The 26,566-nt window shown below is 40.2% G+C and overlaps 1 protein-coding gene across 15 annotated transcripts in view; it reads right to left on the bottom strand.

Annotated features, from left to right (window-relative positions):
• The window catches only part of NEB (nebulin), a 104,725-nt gene that overhangs the window by 23,726 nt on the left and 54,433 nt on the right, over nt 1–26,566 (bottom strand). For all 15 annotated transcript variants that reach the window (XM_077784883.1, XM_077784880.1, XM_077784882.1 and 12 more), the window contains 36 exons: nt 25,228–25,332; nt 24,716–24,820; nt 24,532–24,636; nt 23,969–24,076; nt 23,194–23,307; nt 22,570–22,767; nt 21,680–21,784; nt 21,305–21,409; nt 20,932–21,039; nt 20,560–20,667; nt 20,093–20,200; nt 19,475–19,579; nt 19,281–19,385; nt 18,095–18,193; nt 17,797–17,907; nt 17,537–17,641; nt 17,215–17,319; nt 16,846–16,950; nt 15,652–15,756; nt 15,260–15,364; nt 14,657–14,761; nt 14,340–14,444; nt 11,833–11,937; nt 10,224–10,328; nt 10,015–10,122; nt 8,639–8,743; nt 7,647–7,751; nt 7,421–7,525; nt 6,730–6,834; nt 6,531–6,641; nt 6,217–6,327; nt 5,676–5,777; nt 5,461–5,559; nt 2,931–3,041; nt 2,694–2,798; nt 541–645 (listed from right to left, as the gene is read on the bottom strand). In XM_077784883.1, the coding sequence (XP_077641009.1) occupies nt 541–645; nt 2,694–2,798; nt 2,931–3,041; nt 5,461–5,559; nt 5,676–5,777; nt 6,217–6,327; nt 6,531–6,641; nt 6,730–6,834; nt 7,421–7,525; nt 7,647–7,751; nt 8,639–8,743; nt 10,015–10,122; nt 10,224–10,328; nt 11,833–11,937; nt 14,340–14,444; nt 14,657–14,761; nt 15,260–15,364; nt 15,652–15,756; nt 16,846–16,950; nt 17,215–17,319; nt 17,537–17,641; nt 17,797–17,907; nt 18,095–18,193; nt 19,281–19,385; nt 19,475–19,579; nt 20,093–20,200; nt 20,560–20,667; nt 20,932–21,039; nt 21,305–21,409; nt 21,680–21,784; nt 22,570–22,767; nt 23,194–23,307; nt 23,969–24,076; nt 24,532–24,636; nt 24,716–24,820; nt 25,228–25,332 (3,906 nt within the window). The remainder of the gene's footprint in view (nt 1–540; nt 646–2,693; nt 2,799–2,930; nt 3,042–5,460; nt 5,560–5,675; nt 5,778–6,216; nt 6,328–6,530; nt 6,642–6,729; nt 6,835–7,420; nt 7,526–7,646; nt 7,752–8,638; nt 8,744–10,014; nt 10,123–10,223; nt 10,329–11,832; nt 11,938–14,339; nt 14,445–14,656; nt 14,762–15,259; nt 15,365–15,651; nt 15,757–16,845; nt 16,951–17,214; nt 17,320–17,536; nt 17,642–17,796; nt 17,908–18,094; nt 18,194–19,280; nt 19,386–19,474; nt 19,580–20,092; nt 20,201–20,559; nt 20,668–20,931; nt 21,040–21,304; nt 21,410–21,679; nt 21,785–22,569; nt 22,768–23,193; nt 23,308–23,968; nt 24,077–24,531; nt 24,637–24,715; nt 24,821–25,227; nt 25,333–26,566) is intronic.

Raw genomic sequence — 26,566 nt, 5'->3', positions numbered from 1 at the left:
AGAGAAAGCATTAAAAGGTACCACAGGACTAATGACCTTACACAGCTGCTTTGCAGCCTCCATCTGGGCCAGAAGAGGAATAAACTTCAAAAAAACACAGAAAAAAACTGCACAAGAAATGAAAATTAAAATTACAGGTCAGGGGAGAATCTCTGACAGCAGAGACACACAGGGAATAAAAGAGTTTTCTCAAAAATGGAGTTTTGAGGTGGAAAAAAAAGAAGCAGAGCACTTTCTGTGTCCTGTGATAATGCACAAACTCTGTGCTGTGTTGTAAAAGTGAAATAAACTTTGTACCACATTTCTTACTCAAAGACTTATTTAAGCTTCATTTAAAAAAATACAGATAAACTCATTTCATGACAGGAAAGTGTCATGAATGTTCAATGCAGCATTTAACAACCACCATAAAGAAATATGAAATTTCTATAATTTTTCAGTCAGCGTGCACAAGGTGCAGGCAGAATTGCCTGTTAAATCCCTAAGTTTAATAGAAAAAAGGTATTTTAAAGCTTTTCAGACTATCAGTGTTGGTTTTACCTCGCTCTGCATGAGCTGAGACTCCTTTGCAGTCAGGTATGTGGGAGTTTCAAAGTCCAACATGGGCTTTCCTTTTTCCTTCTCATACTTTTCTCTGTATTTCACCTGAGAAGAAAAGACAGAAAGTCACCCTCCTAAATAACCAAAGACCTAATTAATTGACTAGTATGTGCCTACTATCAACAGTTCTGGGATAAAAATTGAATGGCTAATGCAGTTTGCCTTCCTGAAATCTTTATTATTGATCAGCAAATGTAAAATTTGGTGTCCAGGAAGTAAAATGTCCATGAAGATGATTCCTGCTTCAAGTTCTATTCTCCAGATTTTCAGAGTGCTCAATGAGGGGATGCTGTGGCCAAGTCAGAGCCTGATCCCAAACTGGAGCAACAAGGAGTGACTTAAAAATTAATTACAGCCTCATTAACAACAGCCTGATTGACAACCACTTCCTTATGGCCTTTGGCTGTGGGACCTTTTTGCCTTTCCATGCCTTGAACATCCCTGGCAGTGGCCAAGGCCAGGCTGGAGAAGCCTGGGATGGTGAGAGGTGCCCCTGTCCAGGGCAGGGGTGGGTCAGGATAATCCTAAATACCCCCAAACCCTTCTGGAATTCTGTGCCAAGCACCAGAACAATCAGCTGTGGCCCTTGGTGTTCTTGCAGTAATTCCTCTCTTGCTTTACAGCCAATAAATACTGGGAACAGAGAGGATCAGAGGCCAAATCAGACTGTGAACTTCTCTGGAGTGATCCCCTGTTTTATTCCAGAGGGAAAACCTCTAGGCAGGTTGATAGTTTTGTTAAAGCCATTTTGGATGCAGGAGAGGACAGCAGAGCTCTCCTTTGGATCGTGGAATGGATGAAGCAGTTGGAAATCACTGTCAGCAACAACCCTAATTCCTTCAGCTCCCAGATTCTGTGATTCCCAGGTCCTTTCGTCTCCAGAGACAAATCCCCCTGATAAATGTATTATCCTGTGTAAAAGGACCCATGTGCAGCAGAGCTGAGCAACAGGATTGGCTCTGGAATGGAGATTTTATCTGTGTATTTTATGTGTTCTGCACCTGGAAATGTGCAGGTTCTGCTCCCTGGATCCTTCTCCAGGGCTGCAGTGCTGGTGGGGCAGAGAGGCACAGGGAATGTCCCAGCCTGGAGGATTCACTGGGAGGATTTTGATGGAATTTGGTGCTCAGTGAGTTGGGATGAGGACAAACACACGTCCAACTTACGTGGCTCTGGAGCTCTGAGGCCTCCCTGAGATGAACCTGTTCAAGATTATCTGGCACCACATGGTAGTGACCCTTACTCTTCTCATATTGCTTCTTGTACTGGTACTGAAGGGAAGGTGTCAAAAATCATCTCAATCAAAAAAAAACCCTCAGCAAATTTACTTCTTAGGTCCAATCAAAGCAACACTTCAACAGAATGTCAGAGAGAAATTAGAAATGCAAGAAGTAAAACAAAAACCAAGAAGTTTAGAATTGACTTTGGAGGTTAAAGATGTGAGAGAATAGTTATTTTTTATGGTCATTTGGATTGCGACAAAGGTTTTGTCCAAACCAGGATTAAAAGAAGAAAAAGAAAGAGAAGAGAGAAAACACAGTGGGTAATGAAAAGGCTGTACCAGGCAATAAAGGTTTTGCCTTTTCTCATTATCAATTATTTTGTTAGGCATAATTATGTGGATTTACAACAGGGGAGCGTTATACAAACATGAAGTAAAAAAAAAAAAAATCAGATTAAAAAAAAATTAAATATAGTAATCAGCAAAGAAAAAAAGGAAAAAAAAAAATATATATATTTGTTAGTGAAGTGCAATCAGTTAAAAATTGGATCAAGAACCAATCCAGTAAAAATTATCAGAGGATTTAAATCAGCAGCAGTTCTGCAATCAGTTAAAATGGGGTCAAGAACCAGCCCAGTAAAAATGCTCAGTGTTTACAATATTAGCAGTGCTGCAGGAGAGGAGGATTCCCCTTCCCAGGGCACGAGCGCGGGCACCGCCGGCTAAGGAGGCGCCGCTGGGAAGCAGAGGAAGAGATCACTACCAGGTGATGCCCATGGAGGTGCCCAGGGAGCAGCTGTTACAGGGGGAGTTAGCAGGGAATTCCCAGGGAATTCCCACCCTGGGAGCTGTGGGATCACCCCGAGCTTACAGCACTGGCGAGCTGGCTGGTGCTCAGCACGTGGTTCATGAGCAGCGACTCCTTCATGTCCGTGACGGGCTTGTGCAGCTTCTTCAGGTCTGCCTTGTACTTCACCTGCGGGGAATGAGGGTCACACCCATCAGGAGAGGGGTTCAGCCTGGCCTGGGGGAGGTCCCAACCACACAAAGGAGGGATTTGGGAAAGCAGGATGGGATCTCCACCACGGAAAAGCCAAAGCGAACGTACCTCGCTGGCCATGTTGTGCGCGTCCTTCAGCGTCTTGTAGATTTTGGCCTCCTTCAAATCGTATTTTGGCTTTTTGCCCAACTCTTTGGCAAAGTTCTCCTTGTATTTCACCTAAACAGAGAACAACCAGGTGTCACAGCTGCTCTGCAGGAATCACCCTGTTTTGGTGCTGGCTGCGAGAAGAAGGGGAAGTGCAGGAACTTGAAGGTGTCCACTGGAAAAAGAGATTATTTCAAAAACGACCCGACATGGAAAGAAAATCTAAATCTATCTGACATTTACACTTGCAATTTTGCATCCAGTGCAAAGGTCACACCTCCTCATTGTAAAAATAAAAGAGCCAAGAGAATTGTGTTGCCAAAATTCTGACCCTTGGAGGTGAAGAGTTTTTCCCTTGATGGGAACAGTCCATTGATTTAAGATGTTTCACAAAGACAAACACAGACAGGTGTAACAAGAGTAAAATACAAGAAGATTATATATTATATAACATTAATATATAATATATAAAATGTAATAATGTAAGAGTATATGGAAGACTGTTAAGAAGAAATTTTTACACTTCTTGGAGAAATAAGAGCTTTAAAAACCTCAAGATTTTAGAGCACTGAAGATGTCAATACATCAAATACTTTTCTACCCATTGTTATGTACACAGTGTGTTTGTTCTGTCTGGATTAAAGCAGGACATTAATTACAACCAGAGCAGTGACACGATTAATTACTAATGATAAATAATTAATTAGATTCTACAGGAGTTTTAGTAACACTTCCAAACCACATCAGCTTCAGCCAGGTCAAACACAGCAATGTGAGCCATCAGAATCCAGCAGACCCAGCCTGGAGGCACAGGAATATTGATAGGAATGAGAGTTTTTTAAACCCAAAAGGAGAGTTGCTGGGAGATCAATGGAAAATTAAAAGCAAGCAAGCCAGACAGACAAAATGCTACTAAAAACTCAGCTGGATAAACAAAGTGGACATGATGCTTTACAAAGTTTATGAGAAGAGATGTCCAAGAGAAAGAACAGCTGTTAAAGATGATGCCAACCATTCTTTGCTCCCTCACTGCCCCTCCAGCAGCTCATTTTCCCTCAGAACCAAAATTATCTCAGCAAAGAATGTTTGAAAGACCAAGAGTGGAAAAAGAATGGCAAACCAGGATCTCATCACTGAAGTGGAACAAACAGAACTTCTTCTCTTTCTTGTAGATCACTTTGGAATCCTTGGTTCTCCTGAGGAGATCTTTGGTTTTCCTGCAGACACCGTGGTGGACATTCCAACATCCAAACATGGCAGCAGACACAGCCAGACATGGAAAAAATAAAATCCCTTTTTTTTTTCTCTTGGAAATACATGTGTAAAAGTGAAATGGCAGAGACCTGTCTGCTAGCAATACCAAATGGGCAACCCAGGCTCTGGTTTTCTATTTCCCAAAGGTTTTGCTGTGGGAAGAAGTCTAAGAAACAATGAACCCTCACACCAGTACAGGCTGCGCTTCGCAGTGGGACTGATTCAGTCACAGCCTCTTCTTCCATAGGAAATTCCAGCCAATAAAATAGTTTAACTGGAGTTTAAATGCAGTTTTAATAGAAGTTTGAAAAGTTAAAATGAAGTTCTGGTGACTGTTCCCTGAAAATTACCATTTTTCAGGTTGGTCACACACATATATTTACACATGTATTTCCCTGTGGTTTTTTTTTTTTTCATTTTTGGACAAACAGCTCAAATTTCAGGTTTTTTGGGTGAAAAAGGTGAGTTTTCACATTCTGTTAGTGCACTGAAACCTTCAACAAAACAATCTGGAAGCTCCAAAACCACCATGAAGGGCAGAACAACATTTAAAGCTACACGTGGTGCTGCAGAATTCCAAGACAATTATGCCAGCAAGAGACAAATGCACAACAATGGCATTAAATGGCATTTAATTAAAATTCTCTTACATGACTACTTAGCATATTTGCTTTCTTAAAGGTTCTCATCCAGGGGGTGTCATAGGAAGCAGCTCCGTGGCCTCTCATGTGTTGTTTGAGGTACTCTGCCTACAACCAGCAGCAGGAAAGCAAGGTCAGAAAGGCAAAAAATCCAGAATTCAAACACAAAGAGGTGAGAAAGAACCAAGAGGGACTGAGGTCCTGGCACAAGATTCTTTTAAAGATATAAAGAAAAAAGAAAGTGGCTGAAAGAAACCAAGTGTCCGTTCAAAGAATGGAAAACAAGAGTCAGGTAAAGGCTGGTTCCTTACCAAGAACCCAAAAGAGCTAAAAAAGAACAGGGCAAACACTTCAGCATTTATGTCACAGCGTCATCTTAAGGAGGTTTTATATCTCCATTAATAACAGTATCAAAGTTTAACAAAGAAACACTTAATATTTGTAATTAATTTTTACTTCCCCACATTCCCTTCCTTTCCCTTCCCCCCAATTTGGAAATAATTTCAGTTATAATAATGACATCACTCTGTAAATTAATTTTACATCTCATTTCTCTCCCTGCTTTGAGTTTCACCAAGGTTTCACCTTGCCCTTACCTGGCTGGTCAGTTTGGACACCTCCTTGGCCAGCTCAATGTCTGGACGTCCCAGCATGGTCACACCCACACCTGCTGCTCCACGCTTCTTATATTCAATCTAACCAAAGAAATAAATCCTTTAGGAGTGAGGAAACCTCTTTTAATCATTCTACTGGATTTTTTTTTCATTAAATTAAGGTTAAAAGATTATACAGAAGGCTTAAAGCCACTCACATTGCTGATTAACTTGGCAGCCTGAGTTGCTTTCTTAATATCTGGTCGATCTGCTATAGGTGTGTAGTGGAGTTTGGATTTGGCATCTTTCTTGTATTCAATCTAATCCATGGAAGAAGACAGAGGAAAGAAAATTAATGAGAAAATTAAATTTATTCAAGTAAGGACACAGCAACGGTGCTGAGAAAGCTCATGGGTTTGTTTTGGAAATCAATTCACACGGCACGAATCAGGAGATCTGGTTTTGCAAGTTGTCTACAAGTGAAGAAATCAATATGGGAAATTCTGTCTGTATTTGAAAGGATGAAAAAATTATTAGATGTGATTTTCACCGGATTACTTGAAATCCTACAATGGGATTTAAATACAAATCCTTCATTTCAGCTGAATTTTATATTTGCAAATATTTGTACGTTTATCTTTCAAAATTACACCTGAATATGGAGGCTAGGAGGAAATTCAGAAATCCATAAACTTGGGGTTTTCCAGCTGAATTTGCTTACATAACCAACTAAATTAATGGGAAAAGAGGCAAACTTACTGTGCTCTGGTTTTTAGCAACTTCCATGGCATGTTTCACCTCAGGAGGCTCCAGCATGACAGAATAATTGGATTTGCCTTTCTCCTTCACAAACTTCTTCTTGTAGTTCGTCTGTCAGGAACAACAAGGGCCACGTGTGAGTTTTTAATGTCACACGGAGGGAAACGCTGCAGAAACTTGGAAACAAGCTCCTCAAAACTGCTGTAGGTGGACAAAGAGGAGCCACCTCACACCCCAAATGTGCTGGCTGCAGCTTTTGGGGTTGGGATTAGAAAAGCTCAGCTTTGGAGAAGATGAGCTGAGCCTGAGCTCACCTCGCTGACGTTCTTGGTCACCTCCTTGACGTGGACGGTGTCCCTGGTCTCGGGCAGGGTGGTGAAGGAGCCATGGGGCAGCTGCTTCTTGCTCTGCTCTTTGTATTTGTTCTGCCAGCACAGGGGAACACCAGGTCAAACCCAGCAGCTCCAGGATGGAGTTCAGTTCAGTTAAATCAAGAATAAATGAATGTTTTACCTCAGACACCAGAGAGCTGACGTTCTTAGCCAGCAGGATCTGAGGGGTGTCTGGAACAACGTGGTAGGTCCCACGGGCTTTGTTGTGCTTCTCTTTGTATTTTATCTAGCAGGAAGGAAAGATATCAATTTAAATAATGTGTATCTGTCAGCATAAAAAATAATCAGTACAGCTCTGTTTGCTTGTTAGTACAAAATTTTGCAGAAAATCCGTATTTTGATATTTTACAGCTTAATCCATACATTCCTATGGCTCTCACTTGGATTTTTTTTAGTATACTGAATATTAACATACTGTTAGCAATTATTAAAGATATTCTGAGTTATTTTCTCCAGACACTTCAATTTCAGTATCAGGAATGCAGAGATGTACCTGGGTGTAAAGTCTAAGGGTGCTCAGGCAATATTAACTTTGAATATTAATTTAATCCATGAATTAGGCCAGTGGCTTCTACAAGACCAAATTTATTCAGTCAATTTGTTAATTAAATAAATCAAATAATGATTTATTTCATTAACAAATTAAAAATTAAGAATTTTTAGAGACTGAGAGAGTCTCTCTCAGACTGAGAGACTGAGACCAACTGTCCAAAGCTTTGTTGCTCATCCAATTATACTTGCAATAGAAGAGTTAAGTAGTGAGTAAAGTGGTAGTAGAGAACTTGCAGAGGAAAGGCGAGTTCAGTGCTTACATCACTGGCCAGGATGGCATTATTGAGGGCCAACACTGTGTTTTTATCATCTGTGACAGACAGTTTGCACCCCTTGAGGAATTCCCGGTCCAGTTTGTATTCATACTGCAGGAAGGAAAAAGGAAAGATAAAGTAAGAGAGTCTCTGATCTTCTCCAATTTTTTAAAAAAATTCTGAATAGGAGAGATGGGGAAATGGAATATTCGGTGTATTTTGATTTTCTTACATCACTCTGCTGCAGAGAGGACTTGGCTGCTTGGATGAAGTCAGGCCTGTCAGCAATCAGGTGCCAGTGGGCTTTGGCTGCTTCGTATTTCTTCTTATAATCCAGCTGTGTCCAGGGAAAAACAAACAGGAAGAGTTGGTGGGAAACTGGTACTTTGCACACAACACACAGAGGCCAATTCTCTTTTGGCTGGTGAGAAGAGGTAAGAAAATGGATCTACACCAGATTAGGGCTTTTCTCTGGGTCAGGCACAACCCAGCCACTGCAGGTTTCCACTGCTGGATGGAGAAAGGGATATGAAGGTGGAGAAAGGGATATGAAGGTGGAGAAAGGGATATGAAGGTGGAGAAAGGGATAAAAAGGTGGAGAAAGGGATAAAAAGGTGGAGAAAGGGATAAAAAGGTGGAGAAAGGGATAAAAAGGTGGAGGAAGGGATAAAAAGGTGGAGAAAGGGACATGAAGGTGGAGGAAGGAATATGAAGGTGGAGGAAGGGATAAGAATGTGGAGAAAGGGATATGAAGGTGGAGAATGGGATATGAAAGTGGAGAATGGGATATGAAGGACTGAAATGATGTCCTGACTTTGGAGAAGGTGAGAGCTTTCAGATCCTTCCAACTGAAATGGATGCTGGGCACCAATAACAGAAACCACAGGAAAGTTTTCCATGAAGTTTTGTCTCCAAGAGCATCATCCCATGGAATTCCTGGGGCAGATGTGTCTCTGCCAGGACAACAGGGGACAGCTGGAAGGCCAGAATGTGTGACACACAAGAACCTCAAGGACAACTCACCAGAGTGAACACTTCAGTATGAAAGAAATTAAAGCACATTTTCTTCCAGCACCGTGAGGATTAGAAGCCATGCCCAAAAATTTCAGTGGAATTTAATTTCTTGTGGAATAATTTCTTGTGGAAATAATTCCTTTTGGCTTCCACTACCAGTTCCCACCACCCTCCAGAATAAAATGAAGCCATGAGCAGGACAGAACTCACGTTGCTGTTCAGTTTGTAGGCGTGCCTGGGAGTTTTGATGTGAACTGAATCTGCCACGACATTGCAGCGAGATTTGCTCCTCTCATACATTTCTTTGTATTTCAGCTGGAGAAAGACAAAGATGTAAAAAATGTTTGCAAAGATCAGATCAGCATCAACAAGAAAAGCATTCAAATATTGAAAAACTTCATTAAAATTGCTCCAGTCTGGATAAAATCTTAATAGGAGAAAATGACTGGAGGTGGCACTCAGGGCTGGTGCTGGGGGGGTTGGGCACAGCTTGAATTTGATGGCTTTGAGGGCTTTTCCAACCTAAATAATTCTGGGATTCCATGAAAAATAAATTCTGTTGATACAACTTGATATCAAGCACCTGCCTGAAGGAGGGTCCTCTCCAGCAGCACTTCTCTTTATACAGAAAATGAAGCAGTTTTAACTCATCACAAGGCACAGACTAAGATTAATAAAATCTATTCACAATCAGTCATTCTGAATATTTCTAGGAGTTTTTTTCCTGAATACTTCTAGTTTTTTGCAGTTATTTTTCTTCAAAATAAGATTTTGAAGAGTCTTATTTTCTGATAGTTACACTAACTGAAAACTCCTACAGAGAAACTCAGCACTCAGTTTGGAGCTTAAAAAAGTCCTTCAATTCACATCTCTGTCTCTCAATGATCCTCTTTAGTATCTGGATAAAAACTATTGATTCCTCCTGGAATAAATTAAATAAATAAATAAAATAAAATTCCTGGAGTTACTAATCCTGTAGAAACCCATGGAGCATCTGGATGAGATTCAGGCTACTTATTCTGACAGTACTACATTGAGTTTCAGAAGTTTCAGCATCCTCATTTATGGATACCTAAGGAACAACTAAAAAAGGACAAAGAAAAGATAGGAGAAGGAATTAGGAGCAGGAGTCCTAAATTCTATCTTATTTTCTCTTTCCTTCTTTTCTATTGCTCCATAATCAATCCATAATCAAAACATATTTGTTTCAGATCAGAATATTTACTTTACATATTCACAGTATCCATATAAAAAAAATTAATAAACACAGCAATACATGAAATATTTTATTCAAGCCTCAAAAAAAAAAATCAGTTACTAGAGGAAGAAAAAACAGAAAAAAACTTCTCCAAATTCATTCAGATTTGGAGACCACTTCCAGGTCATGGCTTTTATTTCTAGTGAGGGGTGGTTTGTCTCAGAAAAAAAAAATGTTCCAAGCACTGAATGCAGATAGTTTTACAGGCCAATATGGTCTAAGAAGGTGATGATTTTCACTGACAGCATTAGACAGGAGTCACAAACATTGGCTACCAAGTTAAAAAGTGGATTTGGGGTGGTTTTGGTGCCACAGAGGTTCCACTCACGTCACTGATCCTGTCCTTGACCTTGCGCACGTGCAGCAGCATCGGCGTGTCCTGGATGGTGGTGTAGCCCTTGGGCTTGGCTTTGTTGTACTCCAGCTTGTAAATAATCTGAAGGGACAAATTGGGGCTGGGGTTACTTCTGGGAATCCTTGGTGGCAGCTGGGAATTCCCTGGGGGTGACTGTCCCATCCCCAAGGGTCCACACTTACGTCACTGATCTGCTTGTTGACCTTCGTGGTCCGTAAATACTCTGGAGTATCCAGAACTGTGGTGTATTTGTCCTTCTTCTTCTCATAGTCCTTTTTGTACTGAATCTGGAGATGGGGAAAGGCTCTAAGTTAATAACACAGAGCAGGGCAAAACCTCTCCCAGAGGTGGGATTATATCCATGGGTAAAATTGCAAAACCCTCCCACAAAGCCAAGGAAAGCAGAACATGCACCATGAGCTGAATTGCAAACTCCTTCCTTGCCCAGGAGGCTGCCTGTTTGTTTGTCTGATTCATTTTATGGTTATTTCAAGCTAAAATCTCCAGGACTGAGCTAAAAAAATCAATCCTTGCAGACCAGAGACTTTTAAATTTCATGATGGACAAAATCTCATTTTTAAATATTCATATCCAGTTGAAATTTGGACTTGGCGATCTTGGAGGTCTTTTCCAACCTGTGAAGATTCCGTGATCAGAGTGAAGAGAAATGTAAATCATCTCACACAGCAGGAGATAAAAATGTTATCAATTATATCCCAATGCCAGGACATTTTCAAGGCTTTGGCAGCAGGATTTGTGCCTTGGTAATAATTTTCTTAAGGATCAGCTTGCCCTGCTCAGGTTTCTAAACCTTTTTTCACAGAGTTCACCAGTGAGAACAGGTTCACCAAGGATGGAAATTCATTGTAGGCAACCTCAAGGCAGCTGGAAAAGGTTAGAATGCATTTTTGAAAAAAGAATTTTCATGCTCTACCCTTTATCAGAAAACAAACCCATGCATTTGAAATGGAACTGCGACAGACAAAATATGAAAAATGATAGACAAATAATCAATGATAACATGGAGTGAACTCAGGAGGACATGCAGGTCAGACATTTCTTTTTTTAAATTCAAACATACACAGAGTTACCTGCAAGGAGTTTTTAGTGAAAGAATATAAATCCACAGAAAAAATGGAACAAAAATGTCTGAAAGACCTTCAGTAATTTGTTACTGAAGAATGTCACTATTGGCACAGGCAATAACAAATTCCAATTCCCTCTGACAGAATTGCTTCCAGTGTATAATTTATATTCCAATTCACGATCAGGAATGATTTTTCCCCTGCAAAGGGTGAGCTGACTGCCAGAAGCTGTGATTTCAGAGCAGAAATAACTGTTCTGTGTCTGACACCATTCTGGGCACGGTGAGAGATAAATGTTGGAATCTCATCCTGTCCTTCCTCAGTTAAGGAACTGGGGTTATCAAAGGTGGCCAGGCCAAGAAATGGTGTCAGAATGAGAACTGGGTTAGGGAAATACCAGGTAGAACTAACATCCAATATCTGAAATGTATAGAAAATTGCTTTTTTGTACAAGTATGTGGAATTCATACCAAGTGTTTATAATGAAAGGAGATATGGAGACAAACTCAGCCTGAGCTGAGCGATGTCCAAGAGACAGCAAATATTGTTTCAGATATTCTGTTTTATTTTATCACAGCCAGCATTAAGCACGTGGAGGAATTTTGGGGTCTGAAGTCCATGGATATAGAGGGAGCAGTAAATATGCCAAGTCCAAGCAGCTAGAGTGGGATCGAAGGTGCCCTAGAGCAGCAGCTCTGCAGATTACCTGGCTCCACAGGTATGTGTTGTAGAGTGCTGTCAGCATGTCTGGCCTCAGAATTTCATTGCATCCGTGCTGCAGGAGCATCTTGGCAAAGGCTTTATAGCTTCTCTGTCCATGCAAATGGCAACCAAGGACAAGAGAGACCCATGAACAACATGAACAACGACACAGCTCTAGATCCCAGGCACTTGGAGAGTGGAGAGATTTAGGCAAGGTGCTGCATGTAGTCATCCACATGTGCATACAATTCACATCTGGATATTTAACACTGCCAAAGGTACAGGTGAACAAATTTTCCTGCTCTCGCATTAAGGAAGTTACGAGTTTTTGGAGGGAGATGAAAGTAAATTAGGGATAAAGGAAAATACGTCCCTGCTGCTTTATCAAGAAATGAGTAAGAAGATTTGAAAAGAGAGGTAATAAACCAATAAACGCTTGATTCTGCATTTTTTAAAACCTCTCCAGTGGCTTCAGGAGGGATGGGATTCCTGATGTCCATTGATGCACAGTAATGGAAGTACATACAGGACAGATGGACAGAGCAGCTCACACAAAAAGTGGCTCCTTTTTGGGTGGCAGGATGGAGATGAAGAGTGAAGAAACATCACAAAAACCACAGGGCTGTGACACTGCTGAGCTGCTCCCCACAGTACCTGACTGCTCAGGGTGCTGCCCCACTTGGCCAGCAGGTTCCTGGGGTCATCCACAATAACGCTGTACCTAGCTTTGAGCTTCTCATAGGCTGCTTTGTATAATTTCTGCTCAGAATAGCACAATACAGCGTAACAAGAGAGGGTTAAGATACAGAGAGGTCACTGGTATAGCCTCTCTACAGGCTGGGGTTGAAAGTTATGTCCAAAAGAGAAAAATACGTTGAGAAAAAAACCCAAAACAACAACAACAACAAAAAAAACAACACCAAAAAAACCAACAAAAAAACCAACCAAACAAAAAAAAAAAAAAAAACAAAAAACCCCCCAAAAACCCCTAACAAATTAATTTTTAAAAATCCCAAAACCCTCAAAAAACAATAAAAAACCCCCAAACAAAATACCCCGAATAATTTTTTTTTAAAAAACCAAAAAAAATCAAAACAACAAAAAACCCTAAATAAAAATCCAGAAAAAACACAAACAAAAAATTTAAAAAAATTAAAAACAACAAAAAACAACAGAAAAAAAAAACACAAAAAACCCCAAACAAACAAAAAAAGCCACAAAAAAACCTTACATGAACCCAAAAAACTAAACAAAAAAAATCCCAAAAATAAACAAAAAACTAAAAAACTCCAAACAAAAAAACTGAAACAAAAAACCCCAAAAACAAGACAAAACAACAAATCAAAATAAAATGAAAAAAAAAAAAAAAAGAGAGAAGAGGAAGAATATTTCCAAGTCATAAATGCATTTCTACATTGCCTCTGGAAGGCCTACAGCTTAAGGATGTCTCTATTCCACCCCTTCAATAAGCAATTTTATGACTGAATTTCTCCATGAAAAGTAACTGCAGAAGCAACTCTGTGTTGGAGATTCCTGAGTTGAGTCCAAAGAGAACACAATGAGATGTTATTAAAAAAAACATCACTTATATAACAGAAGATATTTAGGCAAGTATTTCAATATATGGAGCTCCCAGTGATGAAATTTTGTGTGTTTATGTTTCTGATATTAATTTTTTTCCTTATTTGCTCTATGAATAATAGCAAGACTGAACAACCTTCATAAAAATTCAGGTATTTGTTGTGAAACAGCTTTTCTTACCTAGAACAGGTAATACAGTAATAAAGTTAGTGGCAGGTAATGATACGACACAATGGCTGGTGAAAAAGAATGAAATATAAGATATAAATATCTAAATATCTGTTTCTTTACTTGAAAAGCATCAGATTTTGAATCACCCTGAACGTGATGTTTTCCATGGAATCTGTCCTGGGGTGCAAAGCACTAATCCAACAAACTCCAGGAGAGATTTGAATTTTAAACCCAGGGGTGTTCATTAATTATTAGGTTATGTCAATTGTTTCTTTAGAACTACAGGAGGAAAATAAGAAAAAGCTGAGTTGTGGAGTGGAAAAATTCCAGGCAAAGTCACTGACATTAAAGGAGCTGTGTAAACTTCAGACATAATTCTGTCTTCCTAACACCAATAAAGATTTTACCAATGTTTTAAGAAAGCAATTGGAATTCTGTCCACACCTTTTTGAGATGGAAACCAACCCTCAGGGTCACTGTACCAGCAGCATTATTTAAGTCAGCAAAGGAAAAGTTCCTTTGCCATGAAAAATTAATGAACGTGGGGGGGGATTTCACTTTCTAGACTCTGCAAACTTGCTCTGTCCTAATACTCAGAGAAAAAAAAAACCAAAAAAACCACTTGTCTTTCATTACTTTAGTTTGATCTTAAAGCATCTTTAAGCCTGATTTTAAGGAAATTAAGGAAGTTTTACTTCAACTCTGTATTTACTCACAGTCCAACCCCTTAAGGCTGAGCCTACAGAAATCTTTACTTACCCCATCCATCAGCTGAGTTGCATATTTAAAATGTTCATTGATTGGAGAGTCAGCCACGTACTTGAACTTGGACTTGGTCTTCTCAAAATTCTCCTTGTACTTGCACTGCAGCCAAAGAAAATTAAATACGCAAAACCCAGCCCATGTTAGTCCAAAGAAAGGTAAGGCAATGAAAATGTGATTTTAGAGAGAAATTGTGGCCAAAAATGGTGGAATTATTGCATTTGTGAGTTAACTTTTCTACCAACAACAAATTGCTGTAAATGGACAGCAAATATCCAAAAACATTCTGCAACAATTCAGGGTGTGTCACTCACCCCACTGTAGAGCACTTTATTCTGCTCTGCCAGGACAAAACTTGGAGTATCCCACACATAGCAACCAGTGCCTTTGAGCCATTCCAGGTCTTCCTTGTATTTAACCTTTAGAAAAGAAGTAAAAAGACTCAGTTTTAAGCAGATAATCCGTGCTGAAATAAAGCCCAGCACCAGGTGTGGCAAAGAGAGTTACATCCATTATAAAATAAATTAGTTTCTCCTATTTTTGTGATGGACTCAGTTTATTCCCACACACAATCTGTCATTAGCTGCTGCAGTTTCTGTGTGAATTTAAAAGATTGTACAGGTAAGGGGTTATTGTGTATGTACAGAAATGTACAATTAAAGGTTGTCACAGGGCTAAACAAATCTAAGCAGATACAACTGAAATTAATTTAAATTAATGTAAATTAATTTAAACTAATTTGACAAGGGGGGGGTGTGCTGCAGCTTTAGCCATCAGATTGTGTCAGTTCCCAGGGCAAATTGTAAATCACTGAAAAACTTCAGCTGCTTTCCCTTTGTTGGGAAGGAATGTTTGGGCTCACTTGGAGAGCACTTGGACCTTTCCCTGGGGGCCATGCAGGAGCTGCTGGGACTCACATCACTGATGGCATCCGTGACCAGGCGGTGGTGGAAGTGCTCGGGCCGGTCTGGGATGGATCTCCAGATTCCCAGCTGGCTCATGTAATTCTCCTTATACTTCACCTACGGAGACAGTTGAAGAATTAAGTAGAACAATCGAAGAGAACACTCCAGACAACACAAAAGTTCAAATTTTCCACCCCTGAAACAGCAGAACTAAAAGAGTAGAAATGAGATTAACTTGTAACGCCATCAGCAATCAATATTCCAGAGAAAGAGAGAAATCAACACTGATAATGCTGATTTTTTTCCCAATTATTTGACATAATGAAATGGAACAAAAGGCTAAGTGGCCTATTAGAGGTTGCTGAGTGTCAAACACTAATTAGGAATGAAGATGCTGTACATACACTGCTGATGTCATCAGTGACCTTCCTGTGGTACACGATGTCCAGAGCATCCTTCACGGTGTGGTATTTGCCCTTGGTGTTCTCAAAGGTTTCTTTGTAGCGCAGCTGGGAGGGGAAAAAAAAAGCCACAAAAGAAGGGATTAATGTGCCAGGAGCTGTTCCAGTTACATTTCTCACTTCTCAGGAATGATGCCCAGGGATATGTTGCTGTCTGACACCCCAACATACCCAGGGATATGCTGCTGTCTGATTCCCCAAGCCCTGAAGAATTTTAGGAGGCTGCCTACAACCAGTTGTAATTTCACTGAGACTTGTGGTAAAAATTACAGAGAATTTCACCCAATTCCCTTTCAGACTGAGGAAAAAACATCCCTGCATCCCAGGAGTGCTCTCTAGAGTAGCACAGGGACCACTTCTGGCAGAAAAATCTTCCCTGCCCTCCTCTAGAAGAAAGCAGGAAGATCATCCCAGAGGAGAAGTTCCCATGTGCAGAAGAGCTGGGATGCTCCTTGGCAGTATTTAAAAATCACTCTTAGAGCAGTAAGACTAAATAAACCTTAGAACAAAGCACCAACCCTGCACATATCCCTTCACATCCTGCTGCTTCTGAAATATATGGAAAAGCACTCACAAATGAGCATTTTTAAATTGCCTCAAATCACAAATAACTATTCCACGCTTGAAAAAAATCAATTTCACCTTAACAACCTCCTGTGCAGCAGCTCTGGTAATTTTTCTCTCTAATCTACTTCTGAATTTGAAAAATGAACACATTCCCAGTGACAGGCCAGTTTACTTCTAGCACAAAACTGAGATGAAAAAGCTGATAAAAGTTATTTTATCCTGGCCCCAGCATCAATCACTTCACTCTAGTCTGCTCTCTTTGGAGACTTGATGAGTAAGTAAATTATTTTAATTCTGTTTTTACTTTGCTGTATGGCCACACTTCAGTGCAATGGGAAATAAAAATGAATTCTAAAAATTGGAAGAGAAAAAAAAAAAAAGGCATTGCAGTAGAATCCAATCAAAACTTAATCATGTTCCTAATTTCAAATGAAAATGGACATGTAAATAAGGAGATTTCCCTGATGGGGGACACTGAGCTATTCTGTGCTTTGCATGCTTGTTCCTCACTGACTTTTCCTATTCTTTTCATGCAAGGAAAAGCAGCAGGGGTGTTGCTGGAGTACTCACATCACTGGCATTCAGGTAGGCTCTCTTGGCTCTGATCAGCACTGGGGTGTCAGGGACAGGGGTGTATTTGTGCTTCATCTTCTCATACTGGGTTTTGTACTTTTTCTGAGAGAGGCAGCAAGAAGGAAAAATCATCATTGTAATTTTAGAAGCATTTGCCAACGTGCAAAAAAAAAAAAAAGCTAAAACACGTTTTCAGAATGATTTATTTCACCAGAACTTACAAAGGAAATGTGGAATTTAAGTATAAGAGAGAGAAAAATTAATGAAGGCTAAACAGATTTGAGCCTTGAAATTATCACTACAATTAGAAATAAAAGTTCTGAAGAGTTCAGCCCAGTGGCAGCAAATTAGAAAAGAAGATTTTACCTCACTGATCATGTCCTTGACATTCCTGGCATGTGCAAAGGCTTGAGTCTGACCATCAGCATGATGGTGGGGTCTCTCCTTTGTGGCAAGCTCCACGTACAAGTACTGCAGCAAGAAGAAAATAATCAAGGAAAAGCCACACTTCTACTAAATTCTACCTTATGACTCTGAAAAGCAGCTGTAAATTCACAATACAAACATAACCACCAATTTCTAGGATTCCTACATTGCTTGGAAAAGGCCTGGAATGCTTTTGCTGTACTTTAATAACATATTAAGAAGGACCCATTGATTGATTTTTATATCAGCACAATTTCTTCACCTGGCTCTGTATTTTTTGTCCTGTCTTGGCTCTGATGAAGTCAGGTGTATCAAGGATGGAAGTGTATTTTGTCTTCAGCTCATTGCCTGCAGCTCTGTAAACCAGCTGGAAAAAGATAGGTCCAGGAATTATTTCTTCTGCTATTGTTTAGAAGCTGCACAGTCACAGCTTTGCAATTATAACATCTCATCTAGTCCAGTAAAAATTACAGGGAGGGGTTAATTACAGCTGCACAATTGTGCAGAAATAACAGAATTTACCTCACTCAGATGGGTTTTTAGTTCCTGCACTGCTCTGTACCCAGGAGTATCCAACACCACCTGGAATTTAGGCCACATTTTCTTGGCAGTACTTGTGTAGATATAATTGGACTGCAAAGGAAAAGCAGTATTAATAAAGGAAATTTTACAGTGCAACCCAACAGTGTTCTGAAACAACAAATTGGCTGCACAGCACAAAATTCTCTCATTCTTTGCTCATTTTCATCTGTTTCACTTCCTGCATGCACAGAAATAAATCCACTGTTGTCACACTCAATTCCCAGGGGAAAAGTCTTACCCAGAGCTTGCGGAGCTCACGGGCACGGACCATGTCAGGGGTGTCATACAGGAAGCAACCCAAGCCCTTCAGCCACCTCAGGTCCTCTTTGTATTTATTCTGCGAGAGAAATTAAAATCAACAGTTGACTTTTGGGATCATTTCAATCTCCAGTCCTTAAATGCAGTGATGTTGAAACTCAAAATGTCCCTCAGACATTTTTGGAGGTTCCAGGCCCAGGTCAGAAGCATTTGAGACCCTGGCACAGCTGGAAACAGCTGTGATTTTGGGTTTGAGCCATGGAATGAGTTACCAACCTTGCAGGAAGAGCAAGAAGTCACAAAAGTTTAGATATTAGAGTAGAAGTAGTCACAAAGTAGAGGGAAGAATTTTTGAGTGCTGTACAGGGGGGTTTTGGTTTTGTACATGGGGGTCAGAGGGTTTAAGATGGATTTGGGATTTGGGCCTGCCCTGTCCTCCCTCTTTCTCCTTCCTCACCTCCATGTTCTTGGTGATGTTGGCACTCACAGATTGGTTTGGAGTAGAAAAGCACCATTTAATATGGGTAATAGGCATTGGGGAAAACTGTAAACATGTAACATGTGATGTACCATATAAAAGATAGAAAAGCACCATTTAATATAGGTAATGGGCATTGGGAAAAACTGTAACCATGTAACACGTAATGTACATATAAAAGATAGAAAATCACCATTTAATATAGGTAATGGGCATTGGGGAAAACTGTACCCATGTAACACGTAATGTACCATATAAAAGATAGAAAATCACCATTTAATATAGGTGATAGGCATTGGGGAAAAACTGTAACCATGTCACACGTAATGTCCCATATAAAAGAGAGCAGCAGCCCTGGGTGGGGAGAAGAAGCAGTCGGGGTCAGAGAGGATGTCAGGGTGTGTGTGTGCCTCTGCCTGAGCTGGGAGCAAACCACAGCAGCCCAAGGAGAAAATCTTTTAGATAATTTGCAATAAACTGCCTTGAGACCCAACAACAGAGACTGCTGAGCCTTTCTTTGGAAGCTCGGGTTGGAGGAAAGACTTTTCCACCACACGGAGCCACCCTCGACCTTGGGTGAGCTCCGGCACAGTGAGAAAGCATTTTTTTGTTACAGAACAGAAAGGAAGTGAGAGAAAGCCAGCCCCACTCCCAGCAGAGAGGTTTTGACCCCACTGCAGCTGCTTACATCACTGGTGATGTCCCCGACGTAGCGACAGTGCAGCACGTGAGGGGTGTAGGGCAGGGAGATCAGGTGGCCCTGCATCTTGAAGAAATCTGACTTGTAGATCAGCTGGAAAACAAAGAACAAAACAGCATTTCAGCTGTTTGCTCAGGGGATAATCTCAGTTTCTTCAGCTGCTCTGTTAGGAAGGCACCTACATCACTGACAGCCTCCTGGGTGGCTCTGACTTGGCGGAGTTCAGGCGTGTCAGGGGTGGTGTGAATCTTGTCCTTGTTCTTGTGGTAGGTTGCCCTGTACAGCCTCTGTCACAAGAGACAACATTCTGCATTTTAACACAGCTCAAAACCTTGAAATGGCAAAGAAGTTCAGCACAGCGCATGCACTTCTTACACAAATTACTGTTTTCTACCCAGGCAAAGATTTTCCATTAATTGTTTTTAATAAATTCTGGCAATCTTAGTCTGTAATCCTAAAAGCATGTAAATACATATATTTAATTTTCATGCTATTAAAGATCAAATAAGTGAGTAAAGATATATAAAACCCAAAACTACTGTGACCCAATTTTATACAGATGAAATAATTTCTATTCAACTTTAATCACAGCTAATAAAATCAGGCTGCAGTTTTATATAACAATAACAGTTACAGCCTGGATCAATGATCCCTCACCATTCTTGATGGATACTTCTCTAAATAAATTTAAAAAGCCTCAGAGAAGAGGGATCCTACACCTCAGCAGTCAATGTACTCTCATTATACATATCTTGGGCACTGCAAATACAATTCAAAGTAAATCCATATATTTACTGTACCTCGTTAATGACTTGATTGACCTTCCTCACATTTTCAAAGCCAACATCTTTAGGTCCCAGAGTGTAGCCCTTGGCTTTCATGTGTTCATAGGCTTCTTTATATTTCAGCTGTAAGAAGTACAAAAGCACACAGAAACTAAATTAGATTATGATTCTGGCTACACTGCAGCTCTGACAACAATTTATGCTGTATAAAGAGACAGATTTTTAGAGATAAAACAACTCAGATGTGGCTTTATCAGAGTTAAATACACCACACACCATAATTATCTCTCCCTTTACCATATAGCCCAAAATTAATAATATAATACTTTTTTTTTTTTTTGCATCTAATAAGGTATTTGCATAATGCTAAGGAAATTTCTATTTTGATAGTAAAGGCCCAAGCTGAGAGTCCCTTATGTGGGGCTGCTGATCATTGCCATGGTGTAGAAGGATGATTTGGAAGGATTTCGAGCCTGACTTACATCACTGCCGATGTGCTGGACGTGTTTGGCGTGCTGGAAGTTGGGAGTGTCCGTGGGAAGGCTGTACCCAGTGGGCAGAGCATTCACACCAGCCCAGCGATACAAATTCTGCAAGAGCAGAGAGAAAGACTCTGTACAACTGTCAGCAATGCTTGAGGGAAACATCCCTCCATCCTGGACGTCTCTCCATCACAACTGGCAAAAGATTTTCCCCATGCCCGGGGGAAAAATACATTAAAATGCTTTTTTATAGCTCAGAGGAGGATATTTTCCCACAGAGCAGTGACATGCAGCTTCACCTGAAAAGCTAAAAGCAGACAATTTGGTTTTTCAGTGTCACAAACTCTGTGGAGCCTGAAGTTTTGTACTTGCCTCACTCTGTATTTTGTTTGCATTGTATGCCCGCTCCAGATCCACTGTTTTATCAGTGGGGATCATCTTGCCTTGGACATTCTTCTTGTAATCACCACGATAGACAGCCTGGCAAAGAGAAAAAGTCATAATTGTCACATTCTCTCACAGTGTGTTTTGTTTGCCTACAATGGGAATTGTTCCTAAATAACTGGATTAAAGTTTTTTGGCTTCAGGAAATTAATGATTTTAGTGATTTAGTGTCTACAATGAGGTGTAGATAACCAAAAATTATTAAAATTAAATTATTAAAAACATATTAAAAGTCCCATTTCTAAAGCTGGTGTGGTAACAGCATTTGGAATACTGACTGGAAGGTGAGAGAAACACTTACTTCACTTAAATTCAAGGCACTGATTACATTCTGGACATAGACAGGAGTGTCCGTGACCACAGTGAAGTCCTTCTTCATTTTTTCTGCCTTAGATTTGTACTTAATCTGCAGAGAGAAAGCAAGAGCTCTAATTACTAGGGCTAGTAATTGTTAATTTATTTTATTGTATTATCATATTTACTATCCTCGCTATTTCATCACTGAGCAATTTTATTAGTGAACCAGCATTAAAACTGAAAGTATACTGGAACTATGGCTTGTTACTTAATGAATCCTTCAACCAAGAAGGATAAATAAGATTTTTCAGACTACACCTGGAGTGGAGTAAAGCCACAGTGGAGTGAAAAAGAAGCAAACCCAGAGTTATGCACTCACATCACTGCGAAGGTCATAGGCCTGCTTGGCATGGAGGATTTCAGGAGTGTCCCAGACAAAGCAGCCAATGCCTTTCAGCCAGTTCAGGTCATCCTTGTAGATAACCTAAGGAAGCAGAGAAGGAACCTGTCAGGATTCCACCAGGACCTAATCCCTTATTTCTAAATCACTCCAAAACACAGCTGTCAAATGATGGCAAGGAATGTTTCCACTACTTTGATTTTTTTTAATTTGGTTTTTGTTTGTTTGTTTGAGAAAATCAAAACAATTCCTTCAAGAATTTAAATAATTTTTTTTCCATTTTCTTCAATTTGGGCAATAAATTAAACATGAAATAATTTAAAAAAAACAAAACACCAGCACATCCTACTGGGCTCTGATTTACTGCCAGACCCTACACCTGGGCTGACCTGCTCAAGCCAAATGTGTTGAAGCTTTGCCCAACCAGGATTTTCTCAGACTTCCAAAGTTGCCACACCACATGCAACCAAATAAAGGACAATTTAAAGACAGGGTAGAACTGCAATGACCCAAATGCCTACACTATTAACATTGGAATTATTGAAACTGCTGCACAGAGGTTGTGGACTCACCATCCCTGGAAGTGTCCAAGGCCAGGTTGGACAGGGCTTGGAGCAACCTGGGATATTGGAAGGTGTTCCATGGCAGGGAGTGGAACTGGATGAGCTTTAAGGTCCTTCCCAACCCAAACCACTCTGGGATTTTCTGTTTCAGTTCAAATCAAAGCCCTATCTCAATGACCCATTTATTGCCAAGTGGCAACTTCAGAGCACTCCAGCGACATTTTTGCTAAATAATTTCCTCCAACAGAGCACAAATGAAGGAAAATTCTCAAAAGTGAGCCAGGAACAAATGAGTTGGGGACTCACATCACTGACTTGGTCGGTGACTCTTCTCACGTGGGTGTTGACCTGCAGGTCTGGCAGACAGAGCCACTCGTGGAGGCGCGTGCGATAATCGACCTCGCTGACCTTCTTCTGGGCATCCTTGGCTGAGATGATGTCCACCATGTCTGGGACAATGTGCACCTTGGCTTTGGTCTTCTCATAGGCTTCTTTGTACAGACGCTGTGGAGTTAAAGCAGAAGAATAAATTGTTGATGAATTTGGAGGAAATAATTGCTATTTTAATGGGATGTCAGTGGGAGAGAGATCACTTTGGTCCTGACTAAAATCAACATCTGGCCTACTCTAGAAATAATTTGCAGAACCTCAACAAGGGAGGTAAAATTTGATTTGTTCACTTTTCATTGTGCTGATGAGTTAAAAGTAGGCAGATGATGATTTTGCCCATATTACCCTAAAGTTTTGGCCATGCAGGCAATGAAGTAATTGAATTAAAACTTAAATTTATTGTTGTAGTCTAGAATTTAGCAAATATTGCACACTGCCAAATGCACGTGGGAATGGGATGTCTGGGTCAAGGCACGGGGATTCCTTGAGTGGCTGCTTCTGAGATGAGCAGGAAAACACACATCCAGAACCAACACTTACATCAATGTTGAGCTTCCCAACTCTGAGGCACCTTTCTGTATTGGGATCATCCTCAACTCCTCTGGGGAGGGTGTACAGGGCTTTGAACTTGTCATATTCCTCACGGTATTTGACCTGAGCACAAGCAAAGAAATGCAACAATTGACTGACTCCAATGACTCAGCTGTGAGGTTGGAACAAAATTCATCAGCATTAAGAAAAAAGGTGAGTCCAACAAGCAGAGAAAGATTTTAAACCAGGATTTTAATTTTCTGTTTTGTCTTAAATGGAGAAGAAAGCACATAATAACAAGCAGGTTGTAAAACAACAGCTGACTAGAGGGTTTTAAAAATTAATAGATGTAGAATAAGGCACTCATTTATCCTTCCAGCTGTTTAATTTAAAGAGATCCGTGGAGTGGTCTCTCTTAATTCTAATTTCATAAAGCATAAGATGCTTTCTATACTTAGTAAACATAATTTAAAGATTTTTGGTGTTTTTCTGACCTGGATGCTCATGAAACTTAGACTAGAAAAAACATAACATTTTCAGTTTGGATTACTAAAAATAATGATTTTTTTTCCATGACAAGAAGCCACAAAGGACTCTTAACCAAATGACAATCAGAGAAAAATCATTATCTACAGATACATATTATATCTCAATTTAAAGGGGAAGGAAAATTAAGCTTAAAAGTTATTTATATCAATAGCAGATGCAAGGCATGAACGATTTAATTGTTAGAATTTTTTCATCACTGCAGTGATTAAAAAAATCAAGAATTTAATTCACTTACAATGCTTGCATTGTGCTTCAGCTCTTTGGCACGTGCCAAGGCTACAGTATCTGAGGGCAGTGCATAGCTGGTGGCCTTCACTTTATCCCAGGCCTTCTTGTAGAGATTCTGTGAGGAAATAGAAAGTTTGTGTGAATGGAAAAATAATTCTTGTAAATAATTACCAACAACCAACAGAAATCAAAAGCCCTTCTGCTTTTATTTAGACACCAAAGTATTGTAAAGAAGATATTAATATCAAGTGCATGTAAAGAGTGATAAAAATCCTTTCTAACTATTCATGTCTCTGTTCTCATATGAGGTTTTAATTTTGTTCAGGCGTAATTTAATTCAGGAAATCTATTAATCCATTTGTTTTGCCAGAACTGGCATTACAAGTGGAAAATATGGTCCTTGCCTGAAATACAAAATCACCCCCAAGCTCAAGAACTGCAGTAGTTCAGCATTGGCTTTGAGAAGCTCCTGGTTTGGATGTTTATCTTCAAACAATGAACAAAGAAAATAAAACAAAAATCCCACATTAAAGGTCCTTAAGAGAAAAATAATTGTGTATAAACACTTACATCACTATAGAGATGTTTCAAACTCTGAACTCTTTCTGAATCCACTGTGTCAGTCACAGTTGTGTACTTGTCCTTAGTTTTGTGGAATTCCTCCTTGTACTTCACCTGGAGGACGAAAGTTTGGTTTAGTGAATTGTTTCAATGCTCAGAAGGACAATCCTGAGCAGAAAAGGTGGGGATTCACCTCGCTGGCATTGGCAGCACTTTGCAGAGCAGTCACATAGACAGGGGTGTCTGTAACCACACTGAAGTTCTGGAAGTTCTCCTTCCCTGCAGAGGTGTATTTTATCTAAGGACACAAAACCAACAAAACACTCATTAGTGCTGAAAACTACCTGGAAATCTCCCTTTAAAATCACAGCTGAAATCAAAGATTACAGCTCAGTTAAGATCAACTCTGAAAGTGACAGATCATAAAATAGAAATATTTAATATACAGCCAGTATGAACTAAGGAATAATGAAATTAAAAACCACAGCTGTCTTTACAGTCTCCTAAGTTTTCTCCTCCACCAATAACACAAGTGATGTTTCTCCAGAAGCAACTCCAAGACTGTATCTTCACAGTTTAAACAAAATATTTCTGATGTAACAGGAATTACTTCGTTCAGCTCTGGACTAGTACATGTCAACCCAGTGAATCACAAATGGAAGAAAAAAACCCACATAAATATTTATTTATTTAAGGAAAACCTACCTGGCTCTGCAGGTCATAGGATTTCTTAGCCTGTAGGATTTGTGGAGTATCCCAGACGTAACATCCAAGCCCCTTCAGCCAGTTTAAGTCATCTTTATACACAGACTGCATGGAAGTGAACAGAACATTAGGTTAGGAAGAAATTTGCCTTCTGCCAATAAAACCAAGGAATTCTGCATCCTACTAAGGCAGGCAATTCACACAGCCTCAGATTTTATTGGGAAGGTTGGTTGCTCCAACCTGGGACACCACTGGCTGCAGAATATGAGCCCCATTCTCTCACCTGTGGGCTGATAAAGCCCCAACAGACAAGGGGAATTCTTTTCCAGACCCACTGGATCCAGAAGGATTCTGGATGCTGTCCTGGCTCCTGTGCTAATTCCAGCATTCCCAATTACAATAGATAAGGATCACTGCAGTGACTGGTACTAAGAATCCAAGGGCATGGCTATTGATTAATATTAATTAGTTGATTGATTCATAATAATTTTAATATTCAACTATGATTTTTGTGTTTCATTAATATTACATTTAATATTAATTTAATTTAATATTTAAATATTATGAAAGATACTTGGGGGGAAAATGATGGGAAAGGCTGCTATAATGTCAAACAAATGGGTTCAGTAAGGTTTAGAAGGGTTTTGATGATGCCCTCAGGCTCCTGGTGGGATTTTGGGGGTGTGCTGGTGTCAGAGTCCAGCACATCCCTCTGGCTGCCCTGGCTGGGTCCAAACCCTGGCAGGGGCTCAGAGACCTTGGCACGAAGTCAAAAACACCCGTGGCTTCCATTTTAGCCTGTGGGAAAAACTGCCAACTTTGTGTGAGGAATTACAAGCCACAAGGATTTGAGTAGTGTGGTAGTTAACACACGGTGAAAAAGTAGAATTTTGGGGTTTTTAGAATGGGGTTCAAGCGGACAAGATGGAGGGATTTGGGCATGTCCTAGCCTTCTTCTCCTTCTTCTTGTCCTCCATGTCTTGCTGTGATGGTGACACTTTTCTATTGGTTTAAAGTAGAGAGACACACTGTCTAACAGATGATAGATATTGGCATGTTATTGTAACCATAGTACAAGGTAGTTTTTGGTATAAAATGTAAACACCACCCTGAGGGCAGACAGAACACCATGGCCAACCTGCTAGCCAGAGCTCAGCAGGGCAGAGAAAGAATGTTCTAGAAAAGGGAAAATAAACAACCTTGAGAAGCTGATCCTGCACCTTTGGCTGCACGGGCTGGGAAATGAGGACTTTTACACTCCTGGGCTCATCCTGACACCCAGACCCCAAGATGCTGGATGACCTTGATGGGTCCCTTCCAAGCCAGCCTAATCTATGGC

Source organism: Lonchura striata, chromosome 8, assembly GCF_046129695.1.
Source record: "Lonchura striata isolate bLonStr1 chromosome 8, bLonStr1.mat, whole genome shotgun sequence".
In the NCBI taxonomy this organism is placed as follows: domain Eukaryota; kingdom Metazoa; phylum Chordata; class Aves; order Passeriformes; family Estrildidae; genus Lonchura; species Lonchura striata.
Note: the sequence above shows the minus strand (reverse complement) of the source record. Positions and strands in the feature narration are given on the sequence as shown.